Source organism: Podarcis filfolensis (assembly GCF_964270895.1).
Source record: "Podarcis filfolensis genome assembly, contig: HAP1_SCAFFOLD_81, whole genome shotgun sequence".
NCBI lineage: Eukaryota > Metazoa > Chordata > Lepidosauria > Squamata > Lacertidae > Podarcis > Podarcis filfolensis.
This window is the reverse complement of record NW_028149485.1, coordinates 76,880-100,585: the sequence shown is the minus strand read 5'-3', so window position 1 is coordinate 100,585 and position 23,706 is coordinate 76,880. Positions and strand designations below refer to the sequence as shown.

General features: G+C 45.6%; 2 protein-coding genes across 2 annotated transcripts; both read left to right on the top strand.

Moving 5' to 3' along the window:
• The first annotated feature begins 67 nt into the window (after positions 1 to 67).
• LOC310755016 (uncharacterized protein) lies at positions 68 to 20,517 on the top strand. Its single transcript, XM_083631690.1, has 9 exons — positions 68 to 455; positions 1,438 to 2,040; positions 3,577 to 3,706; positions 4,046 to 4,090; positions 5,353 to 5,438; positions 8,353 to 8,479; positions 9,158 to 10,194; positions 15,435 to 15,670; positions 18,858 to 20,517. Exons 2-9 carry the CDS (start codon positions 1,624 to 1,626, stop codon positions 20,467 to 20,469), a joined length of 3,690 nt encoding a protein of 1,229 aa, XP_083487816.1. The 5' UTR covers positions 68 to 455; positions 1,438 to 1,623; the 3' UTR covers positions 20,470 to 20,517.
• Positions 13,915 to 18,860, top strand: LOC310755014 (uncharacterized protein). The gene is made up of 3 exons (XM_083631688.1): positions 13,915 to 14,070; positions 16,008 to 16,181; positions 18,269 to 18,860. The coding sequence occupies exons 2-3, from the start codon at positions 16,049 to 16,051 to the stop codon at positions 18,853 to 18,855; spliced, it is 720 nt and encodes a 239-aa protein (XP_083487814.1). The 5' UTR covers positions 13,915 to 14,070; positions 16,008 to 16,048; the 3' UTR covers positions 18,856 to 18,860.
• Positions 20,518 to 23,706: the final 3,189 nt, after the last annotated feature.

Genomic DNA, 23,706 nt, shown 5'->3' with positions numbered 1-23,706 from the left:
GGGAGGCCCTCTCTGTGCGGGTCCGCGGCGAGGAAGGGGTTAAAGCGAGCGAGGCTGGGTTCCTGGAGAGGCGTGCAAGAAGGAGGGGAGGGTGGCATCGGAGGAAGGGAGGGGGCGCGCAGAGCATCAAACGAGCCTGGGATCTCGTCCCAGACCCCCCCCCGCAAAAAAAAAAAAATAATAATCAGGGCGCTATTGCAGTAGGCAGCTGCTGACTCACCTTGCGGGCACGGAAGGGTTAACCCGAGCCCTGAGGTCAAGTTTCCCAAGTGGGCGGGGCTTAGCAGGCTCCCTCCCTCTTCTGCCTTGTAGGAAGAAGGAGGCGAGGAAGCAGAACCAGGGGATGAAATCTCTCGTAAGGGAGATAATACTCCTGCCAAGTTCCTTTCTAAGTCCTTTTTCCTTCTTCGCTCTTTTTCTTCGCTGTCTTGTTTGCTGCAGCTCCTGAAACTCTTGTGAGTAGAAATACAATCTCTGCAGGTTTGTGGGGGGAATCCGTCCAAGTTTTAATGGGCTGCCTTGGGCTTAACTCTTCCAAGAGAGAGAGAGGGAAGAATCACTTTTGGGACTTACCTCTCTCTCCAGCAGCCCCTGCTGTCTCTTCCTCCAAGGGAGGTGTGTGTGGGGGGGAAATGCAACTGAGGTTGGGGAGAGAAAACCTAAGTGGGCTTCTTGGCTGCACAGCCACCTCCTCAAAGGTCACCGGGCCCTGAAAGACTTAAGAAAATCAGGGTTGTCCTGGCGGATTACGTAAGAGTAATAATTTTTGAAGAGATATTGAAAGGTTCTGTTGCAGGGCCTAGAACTTCCTTGTTGACATGCAAAGCCTTTGAAGTGAGCAAGTGGAAGTCAGCAATAATTCGGAGTATCAGTTGCTGGAAATTACAGGAGAGGAGAGGCCTCTTGTGCTCAGATCCTGCTTTCAAGATCCCCACAGGAATCTTGTTGGCCACTGGCCTGATCACCAGACTCTTCTTGGCTTCTTAATCCTGGCCCAGTATACCCAGTATACCAGTCCAGACACTGAGGTCTAGTTCCAAGGGCCTTCTGGTAGTTCCCTTGCTGGAGAAGTGAGGTTGTAGGGAACCAGGCAGAGGGCCTTCTCGGTAGCGGTGCATGCCCTGTGGAACACCCTCCCAGCAGATTTCAAGGAAATAAACAACTATTTTACTTTTAAAAGACAACTGAAGGCGACCCTGTTTAGGGAAGTTTTTAAGGATTGGTGTTCTATCGTGTTTTTAGTATTCTGTTGGGAGCTGCCCAGAGTGGCTGGGGAGATCCAGCCAGATGGGTGGGGTATAAATAGCAAATTCTTCCTCTTCCTCCTCTTCTTCCGTCTCCCATGTCCAAGTTCAACACTCTAACCACTACACCACACTGCCTTCACTGCTCCCCCATGTCTCTTGGCTGCTTATAAGTCTCTGCCGTCTTTTACAGGTTCCAGCCGGGGTCACCGTTTGCTCCTAGCAAAGCATCTTTTCCTTAGGCGTGTGCAAGAGGGGGGGCTTGCAAACTTTGCCGGACATCGACGTCCTCCCCTCCAACGCCAATCAAATTCCGGCAGCCTTTGGCTTGGGAACAAAAACAAGGCAATCCTTGGATTCCTTCTGGGAACTTTGGGAGATGGAAATGCCAGACTCAGTGGCTCCCTGGGGAGGAAAGGATCCCCACGTCACCCAGACTGGGAGCACTGGGGAGGTCTGGGAAAGGAACGTGCAGCAGATCCTGGGCGAGGGCAATGCCAGCTCAGACGTCCAGCGCCAACACTTCCGGGCGTTTTGCTACCAGGAGGCCGAGGGCCCCCGCGAGGTCTGCAGCCGCCTCCACCACCTCTACCGCCAGTGGCTGAAGCCAGAAAAGCACTCGAAGGCCCAGATGCTGGACCTGGTGGTTCTGGAGCAGTTCCTGACTATCCTCCCCCCGGAGATGGAGAACTGGGTCAGGGAGTGCGGAGCGGAGACCAGCTCCCAGGCGGTGGCCCTGGCCGAAGGCTTCCTCCTGAGCCAGGTGGAAGAGAAGAGGCAGGAAGAAAGGGAGCAGGTGAGAGCGCTTTCTTTAAATCGTACCTACGGGACCACCTCTCCTGGTATGGCCCACGGAGAACCTTACGGTCTTCAAACAAAAACGTCTTGGAGGTCCCAGGCCACAGGGAGATTAGGCTGGCCTCAACCAGAGCTAGGGCTTTTTTGGCTGTGGCCCCGATCTGGTGGAACGCTAGGTCACAAGAGACCAGGGCCCTGCGGGACTTGACATCTTTCCACAGGGCCTGAAAGACAGAGCTGTTCTGCCTGGCCTTTGGCCAAGGCACAGTCTGACCCCCTCCTACTGTAATCCTCATAGAACTCTGGCCCGATGGTTGCCATTAATTTGACTCTGAATTGATTTTTGAATGTATTTCAATTAATTGATTGTGATTTTATGTAAACTGTGTTACTTTTACTGTTGTTAGCCACTCTGAGCCTGGCTTCGGCTGGGGAGGGCGGGATATAAATAAATTATTATTATTATTATTATTATTATGGGAGTTGGGAAGGAGCCAAATAGCAGGGTGGATAAAAATCAATGATTAAAAAAAAATCAGATTTTTAAATTTAAATCAAATTTTTAAATTAAAATCCTTTTGGAGTAAAAATCTTTCTAAAGATAGTTTTCTATTTAAGTTACATTATAGTCCAAAGGAAATAAAGATTTGTTTTAAGTTTTTCATGCTAAAACTCAGTCTGTGTTTTTTTAAAAAACATTGTTTAACCACATCAGTTAACAAACATGCCATAATGTTATTGTTTTAGTTAAATACTTTAGTTAAATAAATGGTTTAAATTGTTTTTAAGTGCAGCAGAAAAGTTGTCCAAATGTAAACAGTTAACTTATTGAACCTCACAATAATTTCATAACCATCTGTCCATGTATTTCTAATAGTATAACCAAATCAGTAATTTTTAATGTAACTGTAAAAACTGCTCTGAAAATTTATTATTCCAAAAACGAAACCTTCATCTGGCTGTAAATATTAAGATTATACCAGCAAGAATGAGTCTTTTTGTAAAAAAAAGAGAAAAGATTTAAATCAAGTCATACAGACTAGTGATTTAAATCCATTTTATTTAAATCAAATCCACCCTGCCAAAGAGTCATCAGGCATAGGCAAACTCGGCCCTCCAGATGTTTTTGGCCTACAACTCCCATCATCCCAAAACATCTGGAGGGCCATGTTTGGGGATGCCCAATCTAGTCCAACCTCCTGGAATTCCTCCCCCGCCCCGGCCCCATTAATCTGTTACAATAAAAGAAAATAAAGTTCAATAACACATGCCAAATAAAAAAAAGGAGCAAATTTCCACAACAGAATCAAAGCATTACATTTTTTTATACCAAATCCCATTTCGACAGTCCAGTGGAGTTTCCCCATCTGAAATCTCTTTCCCAGCTATTTTGGTATGAATTCGTTGTAAGAGCTAAACTCCCCAAGGGGAGGATAGAATGTGCAAATGTTTGGTTTGCCCCACCCCCATGGTGAAATCAGGGGGCCTCTTCCTAATCCCTTTTCTGGTGTGAGGATCCCCATTTTTATTTCAGATCCAGAAGCTGAAAAATGGGGGCCTTCCATTTTACGACACAGAGAAGGTCCCGCCGGCCACCAGGAGGAGGCAGCTGTTCTGGAGAGCCATTCCGGAGGGCAGTGGAACGGATGCTTCCTCTTCGCTGAGTAAGGAGGAATTGGGAGTGGGTTTTTGGTTTGATCACGGTCTCGGGGGTGGGTGGTGGTTTTATATGCCCAAACCGTCTTGCCTCCATGACTAACCGGCGAATTCTGCTCCAGCTGAAGGTTGTAGGATGGATGGTGGCTAACAGATTGAGGTTGAATCCTGACAAGACAGAAGTACCAGGTGCACAGCCTGGGAGTCATTTTGGACTCACAGCTGTCCATGGAGGCGCAGGTTAATTCTGTGTCCAGGGCAGCTGTTTATCAGCTCCACCTGGTACGCAGCCTGAGACCCTACCTGCCCGCAGATTGTCTTTCCTGTTAATTCATGTTAATAAATAGATAAGACAACAAAAGATAGTAAAAATACGAATCAGTTTAATTTATGTAAGTAAACAAAATACTACTTGTATATGCTTTTTCTTACACAGATTATATATATGTTTACTCAAGAAGATGCACCATACATGTGTATATGTATATGTTATACGAGATATGCTATATGAAATGTGTCGTATGATATAAGAGATTGTTAATAAAGCAAAAAAAAAAAAAAGGAAAACAAATTAAAGCAACAAAATATAATGTAATCTAACCTAGAGGTTACCAGAGCGAAGGCAACAGAAGTTAGTCCAGGCTTCCTCTAACTCGGCCCTCCAGATGTTTTTTGGCCTACAACTCCCATGATCCCTAGCTAGCAGGACCAGTGGTCAGGGATGATGGGAATTGCAGTCTCAAAACATTTGGAGGGTTGAGTTTGAGGACGCCTAATTTAGGCTATTCCTGCCCATATAGGGGTGCAGCTGGGCCACTAGCCAAAGCTGATGGATGGCACTTTGCATCACCAAAGTCTCAAGGGACAAAACTGAATCCAGATGTATCTCTAACAGAGTGGATTAAAAAAATCAATGATTTTTTAAAAAACAACAACAACAAAAACTGGGGTTTTTAAAATTTTGGATTTTGTTTATTTAAATCAGGGTTTTTAAAAAAAATTAAATTGGATTTTTAAAAACAAAATGCCTTTGGAGGAAAGATCTTTCTAAAGATAGTTTCCTATTTAAGTTACATTATAGTCCAAAGGCTATTCATCAGGAAATAAGGGTTTGTTTTAAGTTTTTATGTCTTAAGGTTTTTTTGGGGGGGTGGAAATGTATAACCACATCAGTTAGCAAACATGGATACATATGTTATTGTTTTAGTTAAATTGTTTAAAATGTTATTCTCCTTCCAATAAAGTACAGCAGGAAAGTTGTCCGAATATCAAGAGTTAACCTATTAAACCTTACAATAATTTCACTCTATGTATTTTTAATAGTAAAACCAAATCAGTAATTTTTGATATACCTGTAAAAACTACTCTGAAAATGTATTATTCCAGAAACGAAACCTTTATCTGGTTGTAAATATTAAGATTATAACAGCAAGAATGAGTGGTGTTGTTGTTTTTTAAAAAAGATTTAAATCAAGTATTACTGACTAGTGATTTAAATTGTGGTTTAAATTGATTTGATTTAAATCAAACCCACCCTGATCCCCAAGCTGCATACCTGCAAAGTATACCCAGGCAGTTCGGGTTGCGAACCGGGGCAGGTGACAGGAGACAGGAAAAAAATTCTACCTGCTTCCTTTTTTCCTTTTGCTCATAGGCAGCCAAACTCCTCTGCCAGATCATCCCAGCCTTTCCTTACTGTGTGACAAAGAAGAAATGGTGTTCGTTCAGTTGCCTGGTCAGGTAGGAGATGGAAAAAACTTGGGATCTGGGAAGTGGTGTTAGCCAGGACTTGAAAGGATCTGCTCCTTGATCCCTTTCCAAGGATCTCTGCTTCCTTTGTAGAATCACAACAGATGGAAAGGGACCTGTGTTAAGGAAATGGTTTATTCTGACCAAGCGGAATGTAAAAGATTCCCTTTCCCCCCCAAGATTGCAGCTGCAGGGAGTCCCAAGTCTTTGTTGTTGTTTAGTCGTTTAGTCATGTCCGACTCTTTGTGACCCCATGGACTAGAGCATGCAAGGCACTCCTGTCTTCCACTGCCTCCCGCAGTTTGGTCAGACTCATGTTTGTGGCTTCGAGAACACTGTCCAACCATCTCGTCCTCTGTCGTCCCCTTCTCCTTGTGCCCTCCATCTTTCCCAACATCAGGGTCTTTTCCAGGGAGTCTTCTCTTCTCATGAGGTGGCCAAAGTATTGGAGCCTCAGCTTCACGATCTGTCCTTCCAGTGAGCACTCAGGGCTGATTTCCTAAAGTCTTACAGCAGGGCAATTTTTTGTGTGTTCTACATTATTTATTGAAAAAATAAAGAAGTACAAAAGTACATAAGACACGGAAAAGAAGTTTACATTACAAAAAGGGGTGGGGGTGGGGAATTGTTAGTGTAGTTAACCAGACGTTAACCTAATATGGTATTTATAAAAATGAATCTTCAATCCAATCGTTAAAGGGAGCTGCATTTTTATTTTTCCAGTTCATCAACACCAGCAGTGAGAGTGAGGAGAGTCCGCTCATATTGCCCCTTTGTTAGATTCCATGTGTTGGGTATATCATTCAAAATGACATTTTCCTCTGCAGTCATGCTGCTTATCTCTATTACCTTCTTCCAAAAGTTTTTCAATGTAGGACATTGTAAAGGTAAAGGAAAAGGGACCCTGACAGCTAAGTCCAGTTGCGAACGACTCTGGGATTGTGGCGCTCATCTTGCTTTACTGGCCAAGGGAGCCGACGTTTGTCTGCAGACAGTTTTTCCGGGTCATGTGGTCAGCGTGACTAAGCTGCTTCTGGCGAACCAGAGCAGCGCACGGAAATGCCATTTACTTTCCCGCCGGAGCGGTACCTATTTATCTACTTGCACTTGACGTGCTTTTGAACTGCTAGGTGGGCAGGAGTTAGGACCGAGCAACGGGAGCTCACCCCATTGCGGGGATTCGAACTGCTGACCTTCTGATTGGCAAGCCCTAGGCTCTGTGGTTTACACCACAGCACCACCCGCGTCCCTTAGGACATTGTACAAACATATGTTTTAGGTAAACTTAATCCCTGTCACATCTCCAGCAACTAGATGTCTTAGATAGTCCTTTCATAAACGAGCAGACTGGAGTCCAGTAAGTTCTAAATATTATTATTTGCTTGAGTCTTAATTTGAGGTCCAGAGACACCCTGGTTATAGAACTTACCGTGTAGCAGGGTGGCTTAGCCTGTTCTTGCACCTGTGAGTCTCCCACAGTCATCCCACATTTTTCTCAGTTCTGTGTTCAGAGAGAAGTGCTGTGTGTTTGTGAAAATGCAAACAAACCACTGAACAGGAATGTTTTAGGAAAGAGAGGAGACCAAGAAGAGCTTGCTGCGAGAGAGATTTGCGGCCTAGGGCCCACGTACCTACGGGACCTCCTCTCCTGGTCTGCCCCGCGGAGGACCTTAAGGTCCACAAATGACAACACTTTGGAGGTCCCAAGTCACAAGGTGGTTAGATTGGTCTCAACCAGGGCCAGGGCCTTTTCAGTACTGGCCCCGACTTGGTGGAACGCTCTGTCCCAAGAGACTAGGGCCCTGCGGGACTTGAAATCTTTCTGCAGGGCCTGCAAGACAGAGCTGTTCCCCCTGGCCTTTGGTTTGGACTCAGTCTGACCATTATGTTTCCCTCCCCTTATGGTCTTGATCTATCGGCTACTTTTAAAATGAGACTGCATTTTAAATTGCATTTTAACCTGTATTTTAAATGGCTTTATTTTGTTTTTTTCTATTATGTTTTTATTGTAATTTTATTGGTGTTAGCCGCCCTGAGCCTGGCTTTGGCTGGGGAGGGCGGGGTATAAATAACATTTAGTAGTAGTAGTAGTAGTAGTAGTAGTAGTAAGAGTCACAGAGAGAGACTTAAGAGCAAGCTGTTGGGCTTTAAAAACTGTTTAGAAGCTTAGAGATACCATCTCATTTTATACGTGAATGAAGGCACCAGGGTGGCACTGTGGTCTAAACCACTGAGCCTCTCGGGCTTGCTGATCGGAAGGTCAGCTGTTCGAATCCCCGCAACGGGGTGACCTCTCGTTTCTCTGTCCCAGCTCCTGCCAACCTAGCAGTTCGAAAGCATACCAGTGCAAGTAGATAAATAGATACCGCTGCAGCAGGAAGGTAAATGACGTTTCCATGCACTCTGGCACTCGTCACGGTCCTCCCTGTGCCAGTAGCAGTTTAGTCATGCTGGCCACATGACCTGGAAAACTGTCTGTGGACAAATGCCGGCTCCCTCGGCCTGAAAGCGAGATGAGCGCTGCAACCCAATAGTCACCTTTGACAGGACTTAACCATCCGGGGGTCCTTTACCTTTACCTATATGTGAAACATGGAACATATATTACTACGTGTGCGGAGGCAACATTTGGTGAATTTTAAACCTCCGTATTGGAGGTTGCTCCTCGGTCATGGAAGCTTAAACTGAGATTCCTGGACTAGAGGACCGTTGGGGAGGTCCCATTCAAGTCTACAATTCTATGGGGCTATGTTTCTACGATGTGCTCTTATTACTTCACTGGAGTTCTGCCCGCATAAACCCCAGCAACCCAATGGGTCATCGAGGCATGCAATGCCAGAATCACAGCTCTCTCTACGTCAGTCGCGAGGAGCAAATATTTTCTAACCCTTTTTTTTCTCCCCAGGGCCCACTGACCTTCGAGGAGGTGGCTGTGTTTTTCACGGAGGAGGAGTGGGCTCTGTTGGATCCTGGCCAAAGAGCCCTGCAGTGGGAGGTCACGATGGAGAATTATGGGAACTTGGTCTCTCTGGGTAAGGACCCCCTCTTCCCTTGTTAAGATAAACTGTGCAGCGCAGAGATGGTCAACAGTTGCCAGGCTGTTCTGGGCAGGAAGCTCATAGAACAGCAGTTCTCAACCTGTGGGTCTCCAGATGTTGTCGGACTACAACTCCCATCATCCCTGAGCTCTGGCCTTGCTAGCTAGGGGTGATGGGAGTTGTAGTTCAACGACATCTGGGGACCCACAGGCGGAGAAAGGCTGTCGTAGAAAGTCTTCTGTAGCATCCTTTGGTGTCTGCTTGCCCTCTTCGTGACCGGAATTTGAGTTCCTTTTCGTTCTCTTCATTTGGGCAAGACTTCATTTTTTTGAAGAGAGCCTTCTTGCCTCTAATAGTTTCTTTGACTGCTGACTAACCATATCGAGTCTCCTGTCAGGTTTCTGAGAGGGATACCTCCAGTGTAGGAACCTCTCTTTATAATTTATCCCAACAACAGCAAGTGGGAGGTGGAACAGGAATTTTGGTGTCGTCCTGAGATTGTAGCATATTCAGAAGCTAACCTCAGATTCAGCAGGGCTTGGGGAGAAGGATGCGGAGACGCTTGAAAATGATAGAATCGGAGAAGCAGAGAACTGGGCTCGATCCATAACAAGAATCTGCTTCTGCCTTGCAATTGAAACACATTTTCTTTTTCTCCCTCCCCCAAAACAGGTAATAGGCAGAATAATAAGAATATTAGTGAGACATCCATGGCGACATCAGAGAATGAAGCATGGAAAGAGATATTTGCTAATCAAGAAGCACCCCAAAAGTCAATGAATGGGGAAGAGAAATCCACCACAACTCAGGACATTGATGTCCATGTACCCCTGAATTCGCAAGATCTCAAAGGAAACAGCAGGAAGACATGTCCAGTGCGTGGTGAACCATATAAGTATCAATCACAATCTAGTATATGTTACAGCATCCACACAGAGGAGAAAGCATATAAATGTTTAGAATGTGGAAAGAGCTTCAGTCGTGGTGGGGATCTAAATGTGCACCAAAGAACTCACACAGGGGAGAAACCATTTACATGCATGGAGTGTGGAAAGAGCTTCAGTCGACGTGACCATCTTACTTTACATCAGAGAACCCACACAGGGGAGAAACCGTTTAAATGTATGGTATGTGAAAAGAGTTTCAAACATGGTAAAAGCCTTACTGCACATCAAAGAACACACACATGGGATAAATTGTTTATATGCATTGAATGTGGGAAAAGATTCCATGAGAGTAGTGACCTTACTGAGCACCAGAGGACCCACACAGGAGTGAAACCTTACAAATGTATGGAGTGCGGAAAAAGCTTTAGCCAGAGTGGAGGCCTTGCTGCACATCAAAGAACCCACAAGTGGGCAAAACCGTTTAAATGCATGGAGTGTGGCAAGAGCTTCCATAGGAACTGTGACCTTACTGTGCATCAGAGAACCCACACAGGAGTGAAACCTCACAAGTGCATGGAGTGTGGAAAGAGCTTTTGCCAGAGTGGAGGCCTCACTGCACATCAAAGAACCCACACAGGGGAAAAACCCTTTAAATGTTTGGAGTGTGGAAAGAGCTTTAGTCGCAATTACCACCTTACTTTACACAAAAGAACCCACACCAAGGAGAAACCATATCAATGTACAGGGTGTGGAGAAAGCTTTAGTGGGAGTGATGGCCTGACTGTGCATCTGGGAACCCACGCTGTGGATAAACCCTCTAAGTGAATGTGAAAAAAGCTGTAGTGGGAGCACTAAATCACTTTATTACAGTCCAAAGACCCTCAAAATCAATTTTGAAAACAAAATATAGCAGAGATACAGGAAAAACATTTCTGGGCAACCCTGTTTAGGGAAGCTTTTGATGTTTGGTGCATTACTGTATTTTAATATTTTGTTGGAAGCCGCACAGAGTGGCTGGGGAAGCCCAGCCAGATGGGCGGGGTATTATTTATTTATTTATTTATTTATTTATTTATTTATTTATCCAGAGCATGTCAATTTCTAATTCTTATTACCCGCGAGAGGAATTTTGCCACAGCCACGGTTATATCATTTATCTTCCAAGGAGATATTTGAGATAAAAGGTATCAGACTTACCAGACGAATTCACCAAGATAGGTTTGATGAATTGGTTCCTGGCTTGTTTATAAAGCCCACAGTGTAGTAAAATTTGTTTTGTACAGTTGACAGCCTGAAGACATAAACAAAGTCTATTCTGCAGCGGTTTTCAACCAGTGTGCCCTGGCACCCTGGGGTGCCGTGAAGGATGCTCAGGGGTGCCACAGGCAACACTGGCCTCCGTCCCTCTTTCCTTCGCTCCCTCCTCTGATGCCCTCTTGCGTCTCTGCGTCCCAAAGGCTTGCACAGCTGTTTGTGGCAGCAGCCCTGGCTACAAGCTCCCTAGGCGAATGGTCCCTCTGGGGCTGGCCAGGGGGTGCTGGGTGCCAGGAACTAAGATGGCCTTGGAGTAAGCAAGCAAGCGGGCAAGGGAGCCCTGCCAGCTGGTCCGCCAGCCCTTGCTGTTGGGAACAGACTGACAAGTCCCACGCCCCTGTGGTACATAAATGCACCAACCAAGCACGTACATAGATCAGCACAGGAAGACCGACCTGAAATCATTTTTGATTCCCAAACTGACCAAATGTTTTCTCTGCAAGGAGGGAGGGGGTCAGGGAGCCTTCCCATTGTCTCAGGAATTGAGTAATCAGCATTTTAATGGGTGACAGACTATCAGGAAAGGCAATCAGATAACCTGGCAGACAGGAAAAACACATTCAGATTTCCGCTGTAGACTGCCTTTTCTGTGATGTAGGTATGTGGGGGGGGGATCTTACGTTACACCCCTTCTGTGATGTATGTATGATGTACAGAGGGGCGGTCTTGAGCTCCAGGGCAGTGAATTTAAAATGTATATATAAGGGCAGGCACACCTTGATTCTGGGGTCATCCTCCTTTCCTGCGTGTGAAGGGGGCACCCTATTGCAACAGATCAATAAAGATCAGGTTTACTAGTTGCTTTGCTTCTCAATATTCTCTGGTTGGCCTCTGTCATTTCCTCTTACCAATGGGGAAGCTACGTAAGGACTCTATATGGTCTCTTGGGTACCCCATAAGGGAAAAGGGCAGATTTTTTGTTTACAACAGGAACCAGAATTGGCCTCCACAGTCACTTACGGACTCACTGTTGAGACCATGTTCATGGAAGACAATCTTACTCTGCTATGATGGGTGGTGAAAGAAGAGGAAAAAGAAAAAGAGAGTCATTGGAGCACCCCACAATTGCCTAACCTTGGCTCCCATAGGTTCCGGTCGGGGGTCACAAGCGAGAGACTTCAGCCAGGACATAGAAGCCAAACAGCGGCCCGGTGGCATTATCTTAATTGTTGCAACAAGACTTCCCACTACCACAAAGATGAAGCAGCCAAAAACCCCAAACAATGGATAGATAAGTATTTTAAAGTTTCCCATCATACATTTCCAGAAGCATCATCAATACATCATAGGTATGTCACAGGAAAGGTGTGGTCTCAGGTAGAACCTGAGATCCAGTGGTTGCCCCTGTCACTCAAATATAGTATTTCACACTTACTTCATCACAGTGCAAAGGAAAGCATTTACAGTTCCCTGGTCCTTAAAAGGTAAAGGGACCCCTGACCATTAGGTCCAGTCGTGGCCGACTCGGGGGTTGTGGCACTCATCTCGCTTTATTGGCCAAGGGAGCCGGTGTATAGCTTCCGGGTCATGTGGCCAGCATGACAAAGCCGCTTCTGGCGAACCAGAGCAGCACACGGAAATGCCGTTTCCCGCCAGAGCAGCACCTATTTATCTACTTGCACTTTGACATGCTTTCGAACTGCTAGGTTGGCAGGAGCAGGGACAGAGCAATGAGAGCTCACCCCGTCGCGGGAATTCGAACCACCGACCTTGCGATCAGCAAGTCCTAGGCTCTGTGGTTTAACCCACAGTGCCACCCGTGTCCCTCCCTGGTCCTTGAGTCAAGTTAAATACACCCCTTTGTCTTGTCCCACTATGGGGTGGGTAGGCATGGTGAATGAGATGGTTGCCTGTCTGACATGCTTGGGGCAGGATATCACCTTGGGAAGCCCCTACAGCCATGACTGTACATCTTGGGGGATTATGCTGGGCTCAGTCACCTCAACCCTTATACCTGGGTCCTACATGCCATTGGAACTGAGAAGATTCAACGATGTGATTTCTTATGAATTTCTAAAGTTTTCCCATTGAGCCAATACATAAGATGCATTTATCAGTGACTGTGACATTTGACAATGTGCAGCGGAGGCTCTTTGTGGAGAGGCAAGGCTGGGGGTGTCTCTCTCACCCCCCCTCCACCAATTCCCCAGTAACACATCCATCTCCCGCCGTTCTAGGATTCCACACTGAATTGCCTTCCAACAGGTGACTGAGTTGCCACTTCTTTTTAGCTACTGACTCCTAACTTGTAATTGTATCCTGAACTGCAGGATCTTGTTCTTTGGTGCTGTGATTCTCCTTGTGTTCATGAAAATGCACTCTGGGGTTTTGCAGCCTGGAGAGAACACCTTGCTCTTCATCCCTGGCGTCTTCGCTTCCTGGAGTAGCCAGGATTTTTGTGTGTGTGTGTGCGCGCGCGTGCGCGTGTATTTTTTCTAGATTTTTGAAATATACCCAGAGTCGAGAGTGGATTTCATGCTCTTTATTCAGCTCATAGTGGTGAGGAGGAATGAAAGTTCACCCAAAGTATCTGCTTTATATACATTATTTACACAATGAGCTGCACGTAATTGGCTAATTCCAGAATTCTCCTGTAGGCCAATCAGGTTGTGGATTCACTTCCATCTGGAGCTGGATTGGGTGGCTCCTGCAGACCAATCATACTGCTGCATTGCTCCAGGACCAATCAGACTGTTGCATTCTGAATCCTATTGGTCTAGGACCAATCAGACTGCTGCATTTTGGATCCTATTCAACTCAGTAAACAACAATTTTCATTACAGATAGGTAGCCGTGTTGGTCTGCCATAGTCAAAACAAAATTTTTTTTTGAATTTTTGAAGAAGTGTGCATGCACACGAAAGCTCATACCAAGAACTAACTTAGTTGGTCTTTAAGGTGCTACTGGAAGGAAATTTTTTTTTTTGTTTTAACAATTTTCATTGTTTGGGGGCAGCTGCCCCTCCCCCCTCTGTGCTCTTGAGAAGGCTGCGTAAACATTCACTTATTTAGTCATTTCAAAGTAGGGATCCAGATGCACACGGCAGAATGGTAACGGGGAACCCCCACCTCCCTTGTCGTCACTCTGCATAAGATGGGGGGGGCCCTTGATGCAGAGTCCTTGGCACAGATGGAGAAGGGAGGGCAGCCCTAGAGCGCAGAAGCAGCCGGGGGGGGGAGGGGCGGTCTGGGTGCCCTCGGCTTGCCAAGGGTTAAAAGGAGCAGAGCTGGATTCCTAGAGAGGACAGGAAGGGGAGGGCGGGGGAGGGCAAGGTCCTCCCCAGCAGAAGCCCCTCCCTGCCCAGTCCCTTCCTGCGAGCAAAGAGGAGGCTGCTTTGTTCTCTCTGCTTTGCAAAAACTTCCTCGGTGCCCCTCCTGGAATCTGGTGAGTCTCTTCTCTCTTCCCCCTTGGGGTGCAGCGGGGAGAAGGGGGTCCCAGGGCTGCAAGGGAGGAGGCAACCCCCCCGTTCGGCTCATGCATGGGGGGGGGGAGACCCCCAAGTCAGGGAGCAGAGGGTCCTGCCCCCAATTCCTCTCTGCCAAGCCAGGGAGGGGCTGAGTGTCCAGCAGGTCTGCGACTCTGTTCTTCCTTTGGATCAAGATGCTGCCTTCCCTTTGGGGGAGGAGTCTTTGGGGCAACAAAAAGAGGGCATGCAAATAAGCCCCCTTCAGATTGAGGGGAAAGTCACATTTGATAACACAGAGAAGCATCCAAGGACTCCGAGGAAGGAGAAGCCCTGTGGAGTGGGGAGATACAGCCCCCCCCAAGTGTGGAGACTGGAGGGGAGACCCTCTCCCACCATCTACCCAAATACAATTCCCAGAGATCCCTGGCAAGAAGGGGGGATTGGTGACCACTCTGGGAATTGCAGTCTTTGTCTCCTTGCAACTCTCAGGGTCCTGAACCAATTCTGGCCCCCAGGATTCTTGGGAGGAGTCCCTAGGGCCGGGTGAGATCTGGTTTCCAACCTTGTTAAACATCTGCCCCCTCCCAGCAGAGCAAGTGCACAGACTGGCACGTGCCACTCTTGGGAGCAGGAGCTGCATCCAGCCTTGCTCAGCTCAATATTTTTAGGAAGACCATGCCCCTCCTGCCCTGGCAAGGCACTGGGGTGAAGCTGCCACCGCCATCAACATCCTGTGCGAATAATAATAATAACAATAGTATTTACCTGCTACCCAGTTCACTGGGTTTTCCCAGACACTCAGGGCGGCTTCCAGCACATACAATATACAGGGCTGCTTTCAGGTGTCTTCTAAAGGTTACATCATCTCCTTGACATCTGATGGGAGCGTGTTCCACAGGGAGGGGGCCACTACCAAGAAGGCCCTCAGCCTGCTTCCCTGTAACTTCTCTTCTTGCACTGAGGGAACCGCCAGAAGGCCCTTGGTGCTGGACCTCAGGGTCCAGGCTGAACGATGGGGGTGGAGACGCTCCTTCGGGTATCCTGGGCCGAGGCCATTTAGGGCTTTAAAGGTCAGCATCAACACTTTAAATTCTGCTTGGAAACATACTGGAAACCAATGTAGATCCTTTAGGAGTGGTCTTACATGGTTCCAGCAGCCACTCCCAGTCACCAGTCTAGCCTCCGCATTCTGCAGAACACTAAGTGAATGACACAGAAGTTGCTGCAGACTAAAGTTAGAAAAGCTTTAATTGCTACAAATGGTATAAGGAAACATGATAAGGAATTAAGGGGAAAGATGGTGTTGACCTGGAGTGGTTACAGAATTTCTGGTCTCTCCCAGAGTGCCACGGGCCCTGCTCCAAAGAGAGCTTCTCTAAAGAAAGCACAACCAAAAATCACTCCATTTTGCGTGAATAAAGAAAATGAGGAGGTGGCTAAGAAACAGCAGGAGCCAGATCCTATTACCAATCTTCTAGGGTCTCTCAGCAGCTCTAATGATGAGCAGAAAGAGGTTTGGGGCCCAGCCAGCTCAACTCCAAAGTCATCTCTTGCATTGAGATGTGGGGGCACCTACATGTAATAGCTACTCGGCTGTATTCTGCCCATGCTCTGGGGTTGCAGTTTTCAGGCTTGGGGACAGGATGGTGCCTGGTTTTTGCGCCAAGTTCTATCCATAAGCCCCACTGAGTTCAATGGGGTCCACTCTCAGTCACTACTGTGCATACCATGCCAGCCTTACGAAGTGGGGTGAGGTGCAAACAGATTAAATGGGAATCACTGTAGATGTTGCAAATGGGGTTTCTGTTGGGAAGGGGCTGCCCCATTCGTGCTTCTCCAGGAGCAGGGGAATATCTAGGGCAGGAGAATCCCTGCAGGGCCTCTGAGGCTCCCTTTGTTTTTTCCTCTCTCCCAGGACCCTGCAGCTTGTGGTGGCTTCTCGACTTCTCAGGAAGGATGAAAGAGACTGAATCTGTAAACCTAGCGAGGATGGAAGGGGGAAGATGGACAGCTGACCTGGTCAGGTTGTCTCCTGCATCCCTCCTCACAGCCTCTGAGCGTTCCCTCCCAGGGACCTCCGAGGGATCTGGTGAGTCCCAGGGGAGGGAAGATGGGGACATGGATGGATGGGGCTGGAGAGGTACTGGGGCTTGCTCATTTTGGGGGTGGGATGAGGCAGGCAGGCGGATGGAGTTTGAGAAGGTGGGCACCTTTTTGGGCTCCTCCACCTGCCTTCCAGCGCCTTTGACATCTGCAGGGAATTTAGCCCAGGAATACGTCACAGCTCCCCGGCCACCGCGATGTATTGGCGCCAGTACTGTGCTCTGAATGCCCTACCAATGTCAGAGAACTCACTGATCCATTGCGCAGCACTAGAAGCCATGATTCTTTAAATTACCTGATCCTAATTTCAGGATTGACTGTAGATGGGGCCTCTGTGTTTTGCCTTTTTCTTTTCTTTTAGGAATAACTTCATTTTCCTTTAAAAACAAGGATCATATAAGACTAATATATGATACAAATATGTAGACTAAATAAATTTGCAGGAATAACATGTCGTTCCTCGTTGGTGATCAGTGTATGAGTTCTGGGTTCATGAATTGGTATAAATTGAAACAAAAAAGGGTAAACAGCGGAGAACAGAGAACATTCAACATCGCATAGCCGAATTCCTAGTCAGAAGCTCTTGTGACTGTCGTGCTTAGATTAAGTGTGAGTAATAGTCATTTTCCATCTTCTGTTACCAATTAAACAATACAGAGTTGGTCTCCTCATGAAAATGAGAGGAGATTCAAAGTGAAGAAAGATATTTAGAAAAAGGTTTAAATTTAGACCAAATTTAGATTGAGGCAACAGCTGATGAGGAGTGTGCAGGTGAAGATGATCCTGCTTGTTTCAGAGGAGGCAGGGACGTTGCTGGATCCTGACAAGAGAGCTTTTCATAAGGAAGTCAAGAAGGAGAATTGAGGGATCATGGAGCCTCTCGTTAAAATTCCCTGTTAGATCATAACATCAATTTTGAAATTCCATGCCTACCTCTATTTCAGGGGTGGCCAGCTTCCAAGAGACTGCGATCTACTCACAGAATTCAAAACTTGGAGTGATCTACCCCTGTTTTGTAGGGGTTCAGGTCAAAGTTGTTGAGCTTTTATTAGCAACTCACCAAAGGAGCGCTGGGGGGAAAACAGCCTCCAGCCTCGGTTTGTAAGCTCTGTCTTCCATTCTCCAACAATCGAGGGAGGATCCGGGAGGGGGTCAGTGATCGACTGTGATTGACCAAAACCTCGCAGGGATCTACCAGCAGATCGTGATCGACCTGTTGGACATCCCTGCTCTATTTGATGAACCTCCACTATTTGAATGGAGACCAACAGCATCTGGGATTCTAACATCCACACCGTGAGCCCTGAATGGAGGGATATCAACGGTTTGTGAATATTCTTTGTCTAGTCATGCATTTTGAAACAATGACCAGGCTTGTCTGAACCACCCAGGCCTTCTTAAATGTGGGCTTGAGAGTTTTTAGGGAAGTTGAAGTAACTTCTGTCAGGTTTGTTGTTTTGGCTTCTGTTTGCATTTGATTGACCAAAGAGATGACTGACCTTGCATATGGGGTGGATTCCAGGATTGAGCCAAATCAAATCTATCCCAGATAAAAGCCAAGCAATATGTCAGTTATTACCAGGAAACAAAGGCAGTGAAAACTATTGTAAGGCCTCACATCTAACTTCAGTCCTTCCTTTATCACAAGCATTCATTAACGTTGTTCAATAATGGATGTGAAGCACGTCCCCTTCGCTCTGAGTGGGGTTGGGGTCCAGGGCAGCGATGCAGAGTTAGCACGACTTACCCTAACATGGCAGTGCATTGCTGGAGGAGGGGTCAGGTGGTGGGTTTGATGGTTCTGTGTCATCTGTGCCCCGGTCACAGTATGCTGGCAGTGTGGCCCATTGGTTTCAAGAGAGTCTGGCACCCCTCAGGCGTGCTCAAATGTTGGGGGGTTGAAGATGCCACACATCTACAATGCCATTAATTTAGACTTCAAGGAAGTCCTCTTGAGGCTGAAACGAAGCACTGTCAAGTCTCTTAGTGAGTTGGGGGGGCGGGGAACTCTGTTCAATAATCTGGAGCTCCATTTCTTCCTGAGGCGATAATTATCTTCTCTCGTCATTGCAGATGGTGATGAATGGGAAGGGAAGAACAAGGGGGACCACAACAGAATCCACATATCGGAGAAATCAAATAAATATTCAGAGTATGGAGAGAACATCGGCCAGACCTCCCAGTCCACCTCCCATCAACGAAAGAGCTTCATTCGGAGGGATAGCCTCACTTCACATGAAAGAATTCACAGAGGAGAGAAATTGTATCACTGCAGAGAATGTGGAAAGAGCTTCAATCGGAAGTATAATCTCACTTCCCATCAAATAATTCATACGGGGGAGAAACCCTATCAGTGCTTTGAATGTGGAAAGAGCTTCAGTTGCAGCTCAAATCTCACTTCCCATCAAAGAATTCATACAGGGGAGAAACCCTATCAGTGCTTGGAATGTGGAATGAGCTTTAATCAAAACATACATCTCACTTGCCATCAAAGAATTCATACAGGGGAGAAACCCTATCAGTGCTTGGAGTGTGGAAAGAGGTTTCGTCAAAATGGGGGTCTCACTACCCACAAAAGAATTCATACAGAGGAGAACCCCTATCTGTGCTTAGAATGTGGAAAGAGCTTTAATCAAAGCGCACAACTCACTTGCCATTAAAGAATCCATACAGGGGAGAAACCCTATCAGTGCCTGGAATGTGAAAAGAGCTTCAGTCACAGCCACAGTCTCACTTCCCATCAAAGAATTCATACAGGGGAGAAACCCTTTCAGTGCCTGGAATGTGGGAAGAGCTTCAGTTGCAGCTCAAATCTCACTTCCCATCAAAGAATTCATTCAGGGGAGAAATCCTTTCAGTGCTTGGAATGTGGAAAAAGCTTCAGTCAGAGGCAGGGTCTCACTTCCCATCAAAGAAGTCATACAGGGGAGAAACCATATCAGTGCTTCGAATGTGGGAAGAGCTTCCGTCACAGCCATAGTCTCACTTCCCATCAAAGAATTCATACAGGGGAGAAACCCTATCAGTGCTTGGAGTGTGGAAAGAGGTTTCGTCAAAATGGGGATCTCACTACCCACAAAAGAATTCATACAGAGGAGAAACCCTATCAGTGCTTGGAATGTGGGAAGAGCTTCACCCACAGTCGGAGTCTCTATTCCCATCAAAAAGTTCATACAGGGGAGAAACCCTATCAGTGCTTAGAATGTGGGAAGAGCTTCAGTCACAGACAACATCTCACTTCCCATCAAAGAATCCATACAGGGCAGAAACCCTTTCAGTGCTTGGAATGTGGAAAGAGCTTCAGTCGAAAGGACTATCTCACTTTTCATCAAAGAATTCATACGGGGGAGAAATCCTATCAGTGCTTGGAATGTGGCAAGAGCTTCACCCACAGTCGGAGTCTCTATTCCCATCAAAAAGTTCATACAGGAGAGAAACCACATCAGTGCTTGGAATGTGGAAAGAGCTTCAGCCACAGCCACAGTCTCACTTTGCATCAAAGAATCCATACAGGGGAGAAACCCTATCAGTGCTTTGAATGTGGGAAGAGTTTCAGTCAAAGCCCCCATCTCATAATCCATAATAGAATCCATACAGGGGAGAAACCATATCAGTGCTTGGATTGTGGAAAGAGCTTCAGTCACAGACAACATCTCACTTCCCATCAAAGAATCCATACAGGGCAGAAACCCTTTCAGTGCTTGGAATGTGGAAAGAGCTTCAGTCGAAAGGACTATCTCACTTTTCATCAAAGAATTCATACGGGGGAGAAATCCTATCAGTGCTTGGAATGTGGCAAGAGCTTCACCCACAGTCGGAGTCTCTATTCCCATCAAAAAGTTCATACAGGAGAGAAACCACATCAGTGCTTGGAATGTGGAAAGAGCTTCAGCCACAGCCACAGTCTCACTTTGCATCAAAGAATCCATACAGGGGAGAAACCCTATCAGTGCTTTGAATGTGGGAAGAGTTTCAGTCAAAGCCCCCATCTCATAATCCATAAAAGAATCCATACAGGGGAGAAACCATATCAGTGCTTGGATTGTGGAAAGAGCTTCAGTCACAGACAACATCTCACTTCCCATCAAAGAATCCATACAGGGCAGAAACCCTTTCAGTGCTTGGAATGCGGAAAGAGCTTCAGTCGAAAGGACACTCTCACTTCTCATCACAGAATTCATACAGGGGAAAAACCATATCAGTGCTTGGAATGTGGAAAGAGCTTTCGTCAGAGTGGGCATCTCACTTCCCATCAAAGAATCCATACAGGGTAGAAACCCTTTCAGTGCTTAGACTGTGGAAGATGCTTCCGTCGGAAGGAACATCTCTTCAGATTCCTTCATGACCATGAGAAGGAATTCTGTAAGTCTGAGAATGTCCATATTTGGGGGGGGGGGACCCATGGAGAGGTGTTTGATATAGGGCTTAAGTCATCTGGGCATTGGTCCGATTGTCATAATTACAGACAGTAAATACTTACTGGTTTGGACGGAAGTGATAACTGTGAGATTACAGGTGCTCTTGCCAATATTGTCCAAACGTCCAGTAAAACTTTGACACAGCAGAGCGAATGTTTACCCGCTGAGGTTGATGTATTGGGAGGTTAGGTTTAGGGCCGTGTGGTATTGCTTCATTGTATGTGGGGTCCCTATAAAGGGAACTTCTTCCTCTAGGTGGGAGGGAGACTGGTCAAGTTACCATCAGTTGAATGCAACATTTAAGTTAGATTTTAAAAAATGGATTTGCAGAACAAAACTCACAGTTTGAAAGCTTGCTATATGCTAAGGGAAAACTTCATGAAGATGATGCAGAGGAGTCAATCAAGATTATCAAGAGTCTGAAACCAAGCCTTCTGAGGAGGGCTTGAAGGAACTGGGGGGGGGCGGGGGCGGCGTATCCATTTCAAGTGAAGTTTGCCGAAATCTACGCTTGCGACATGGGCTGCCATATGTCGAGATTTTCCCGGACATTTCAGCAATTTCCGCCCAGACGTTGTTTACAATTCTGGATGTATGGCAACCATGTCTATATACAGTGGTACCTCAGTTTTCAAACAGCTTAGTTCCTGAACAACTTTGAACTCGAATGCTGCAAACCTGGAAGTCAGTGTTCCAGTTTGCGAACTTTGCTTCGGAAGCCGAACGTGCTCCTGAGCTTCTGTTTTCACTGTTCCGCTGCTAATTTGTGTCCCCCTGCATTGGAATCAAAGCCTTCTTCCTTCTGTTTTCACTGTTCCGCTGCTAATTTGCGCCCCCCCATTGTAATCAAAGCCTTCCATTTCCAGTTGCAGTGTTCTGAGGTGATATTTGGAGCTTATATGTTTTTTTTTTTTTTTTGCTAAAAGAAATTGCGTTTTTATTTGGCTTTTTCGTTTTTGTGACTGTGGCTTGTTCTCTGTTTTTGATTGATTGTGTGACTGCGGCAATGTATAAAAGCCCCCCCCCCCCATCCAAACAATGTCTATCAATCAGTGCAGGTAAGAAAAAATAATAATTTTAATTTTAATGTACAGTACTGTTTTCTTTATAGTACAGTACATTGATTATTGCTTTCATTTTATGGATCAATGCTCTCGTTAGATAGTAAAATTCATGTTAAATTGCTGTTTTAGGAGTTGTTTTTAAAAGTCTGGAATTGATTAATCTGTTTTGCATTACTTTCTTTTTTTAAATTTTATTTTATTCGAGTTTAAGATTTCTTACATACATATATTATGTTCTTACAATTTTTAAATTTTCCCACACAATTTTTAAATTTTAAATTATACCCATTGTCATGAAATCAAAATCTATTGAAAGCTTCCCTTTAAAAATTTCATTAATAACCTTTAGGATTTTTTTCCAGAATTCCTTTACCTCTGGGAATTCCCAGTACATATGGGAAAACCATCCCTTGGCTTGTTTACAGTGCCAACAGCTAGAATTCAATCCTGCTACCATATTAGCAAGCTGGGCTGGAGTTCTGTACCGTTTTAGAAAGAATTTTAATTTCAGCGCTCTAAATTTGCTTACTTTAATCTCATCTGTTCCTTTCATTATCCTTTCAACCGTTGCTTCGCTAACTTGTTCTTCTTTACTCCACATCTTTTGAATAAGTTGGGTTGTCTGTTCATTTGTTTGTATAGTTCCTCTACTGGCTCTTCTAAACTCCTATTTCCTGTCTCTTGGACTTTGGAAGTTTTGTTGTATAGTCCTCCAATTTTTAACCAATATTGGTTACCTATATTCTCTGTTACTTCCTGCAATGACTTTAAGGACTCACCTCTATACATACATTTAACTATATGATATCCCAGATTTTCTTCAAAGTCTGGTATACCTGCTGTTGCAGCTTCTTTCTAGAAAATTTAAATATTACATTCCTGGGGGATTTTCTCCCCTTGGGCCCTCGGCAGCTATGGGCTCGTTCCACATCTTCTGCCTTCAAACTAACTCCTTGAGTACTACTACTACTACTAACTTATTATTTATACCCCGCCCATCTGGCTGGGTTTCCCCAGCCACTCTGGGCGGCTTCCAAGAAAACACTAAAATACAATAACCTATTAAACATTAAAAGCTTCCCTAAACAGGGCAGCCTTCAGATGTCTTCTAAAAGTTTGGTAGTTATTTTTCTCTTTGACATCTGATGGGAGGGCGTTCCACAGGGTGGGTGCCACTACCGAGAAGGCCCTCTGCCTGGTTCACTGTTACTTGGCTTCTCATACTGAGGGAACCGCCAGAAGGCCCTTGGCGCTGGACCTCAGTGTCTGGGCAGAACGATGGAGGTGGAGCATAGCCAGGTTCTCAAAGTTTCTTCCAACTCTTTAGCCTGTATTTCTTCTGGAATTCCTCCCAGAATCGTATTAGCTCTTCTCTGGGGGTCCGGCAATTCTGACCCCTGTTTAGATAGTGTAGTTACTTTTTTTTTTCATTTTCCTGGGCTAGCTCTTTAGCTTGAATTGCTAATTGCTTCACTCCCTTAATTTTGACTCCTTCAAGCATTACAATATATAAATCCTAGTTAAAATATTTTTTAAAACTTCCACCACATTCACCACACGTCTCTTAGTTATCTTGCTCGCCTTTACATCTGTTCTTCAATCATTTCCCTTCCTTAGGTTCTTTCATAATCCGTCAAATCTTTATGTTCTCTATATTCTTCACAAGGTTAGTCTAAGCACAGCCAAACTTTCGTACTTGAGCCCTGCTTGTATAAATATTCATTTAAGCATTCCCATTGTTTCTGTATTATAGTTTTGGATTTATGCCTTATTAAATCCGTCAATTTTGCTAACTCCAGGTACTCACATAGTTTACTTAACCAGTTCCCTTTTGTTGGGATATAATTTCCTTTCCAATGACAGGCTACCAACATTTTCAGAATCCAATCTTCAGAATCAGTTGTATATCCTAAATCCCGTTCCCACTTTAGAATATTCTCTCCTTTGACTTCTTGATCTGGGAGGACTTTATCTAATAATCTATATATTTTAGAGAGTGTTTTTTGATTATTTTGTAAAGCCTCTCTAA

Coding starts and splice junctions, on each gene's coding strand:
- LOC310755016 (XM_083631690.1), top strand. CDS start 1,624: ATGGAAATGCCAGACTCAGTGGCTCCCTGGGGAGGAAAGGATCCCCAC. Junction 5,439..8,352: donor TCGTTCAGTTGCCTGGTCAG/GTAGGAGATGGA, acceptor TTTTCTCCCCAG/GGCCCACTGACCTTCGAGGA. Junction 15,671..18,857: donor AGATGTGGGGGCACCTACAT/GTAATAGCTACT, acceptor TTGCCATTAAAG/AATCCATACAGGGGAGAAAC.
- LOC310755014 (XM_083631688.1), top strand. CDS start 16,049: ATGAAAGAGACTGAATCTGTAAACCTAGCGAGGATGGAAGGGGGAAGA. Junction 16,182..18,268: donor AGGGACCTCCGAGGGATCTG/GTGAGTCCCAGG, acceptor TCGTCATTGCAG/ATGGTGATGAATGGGAAGGG.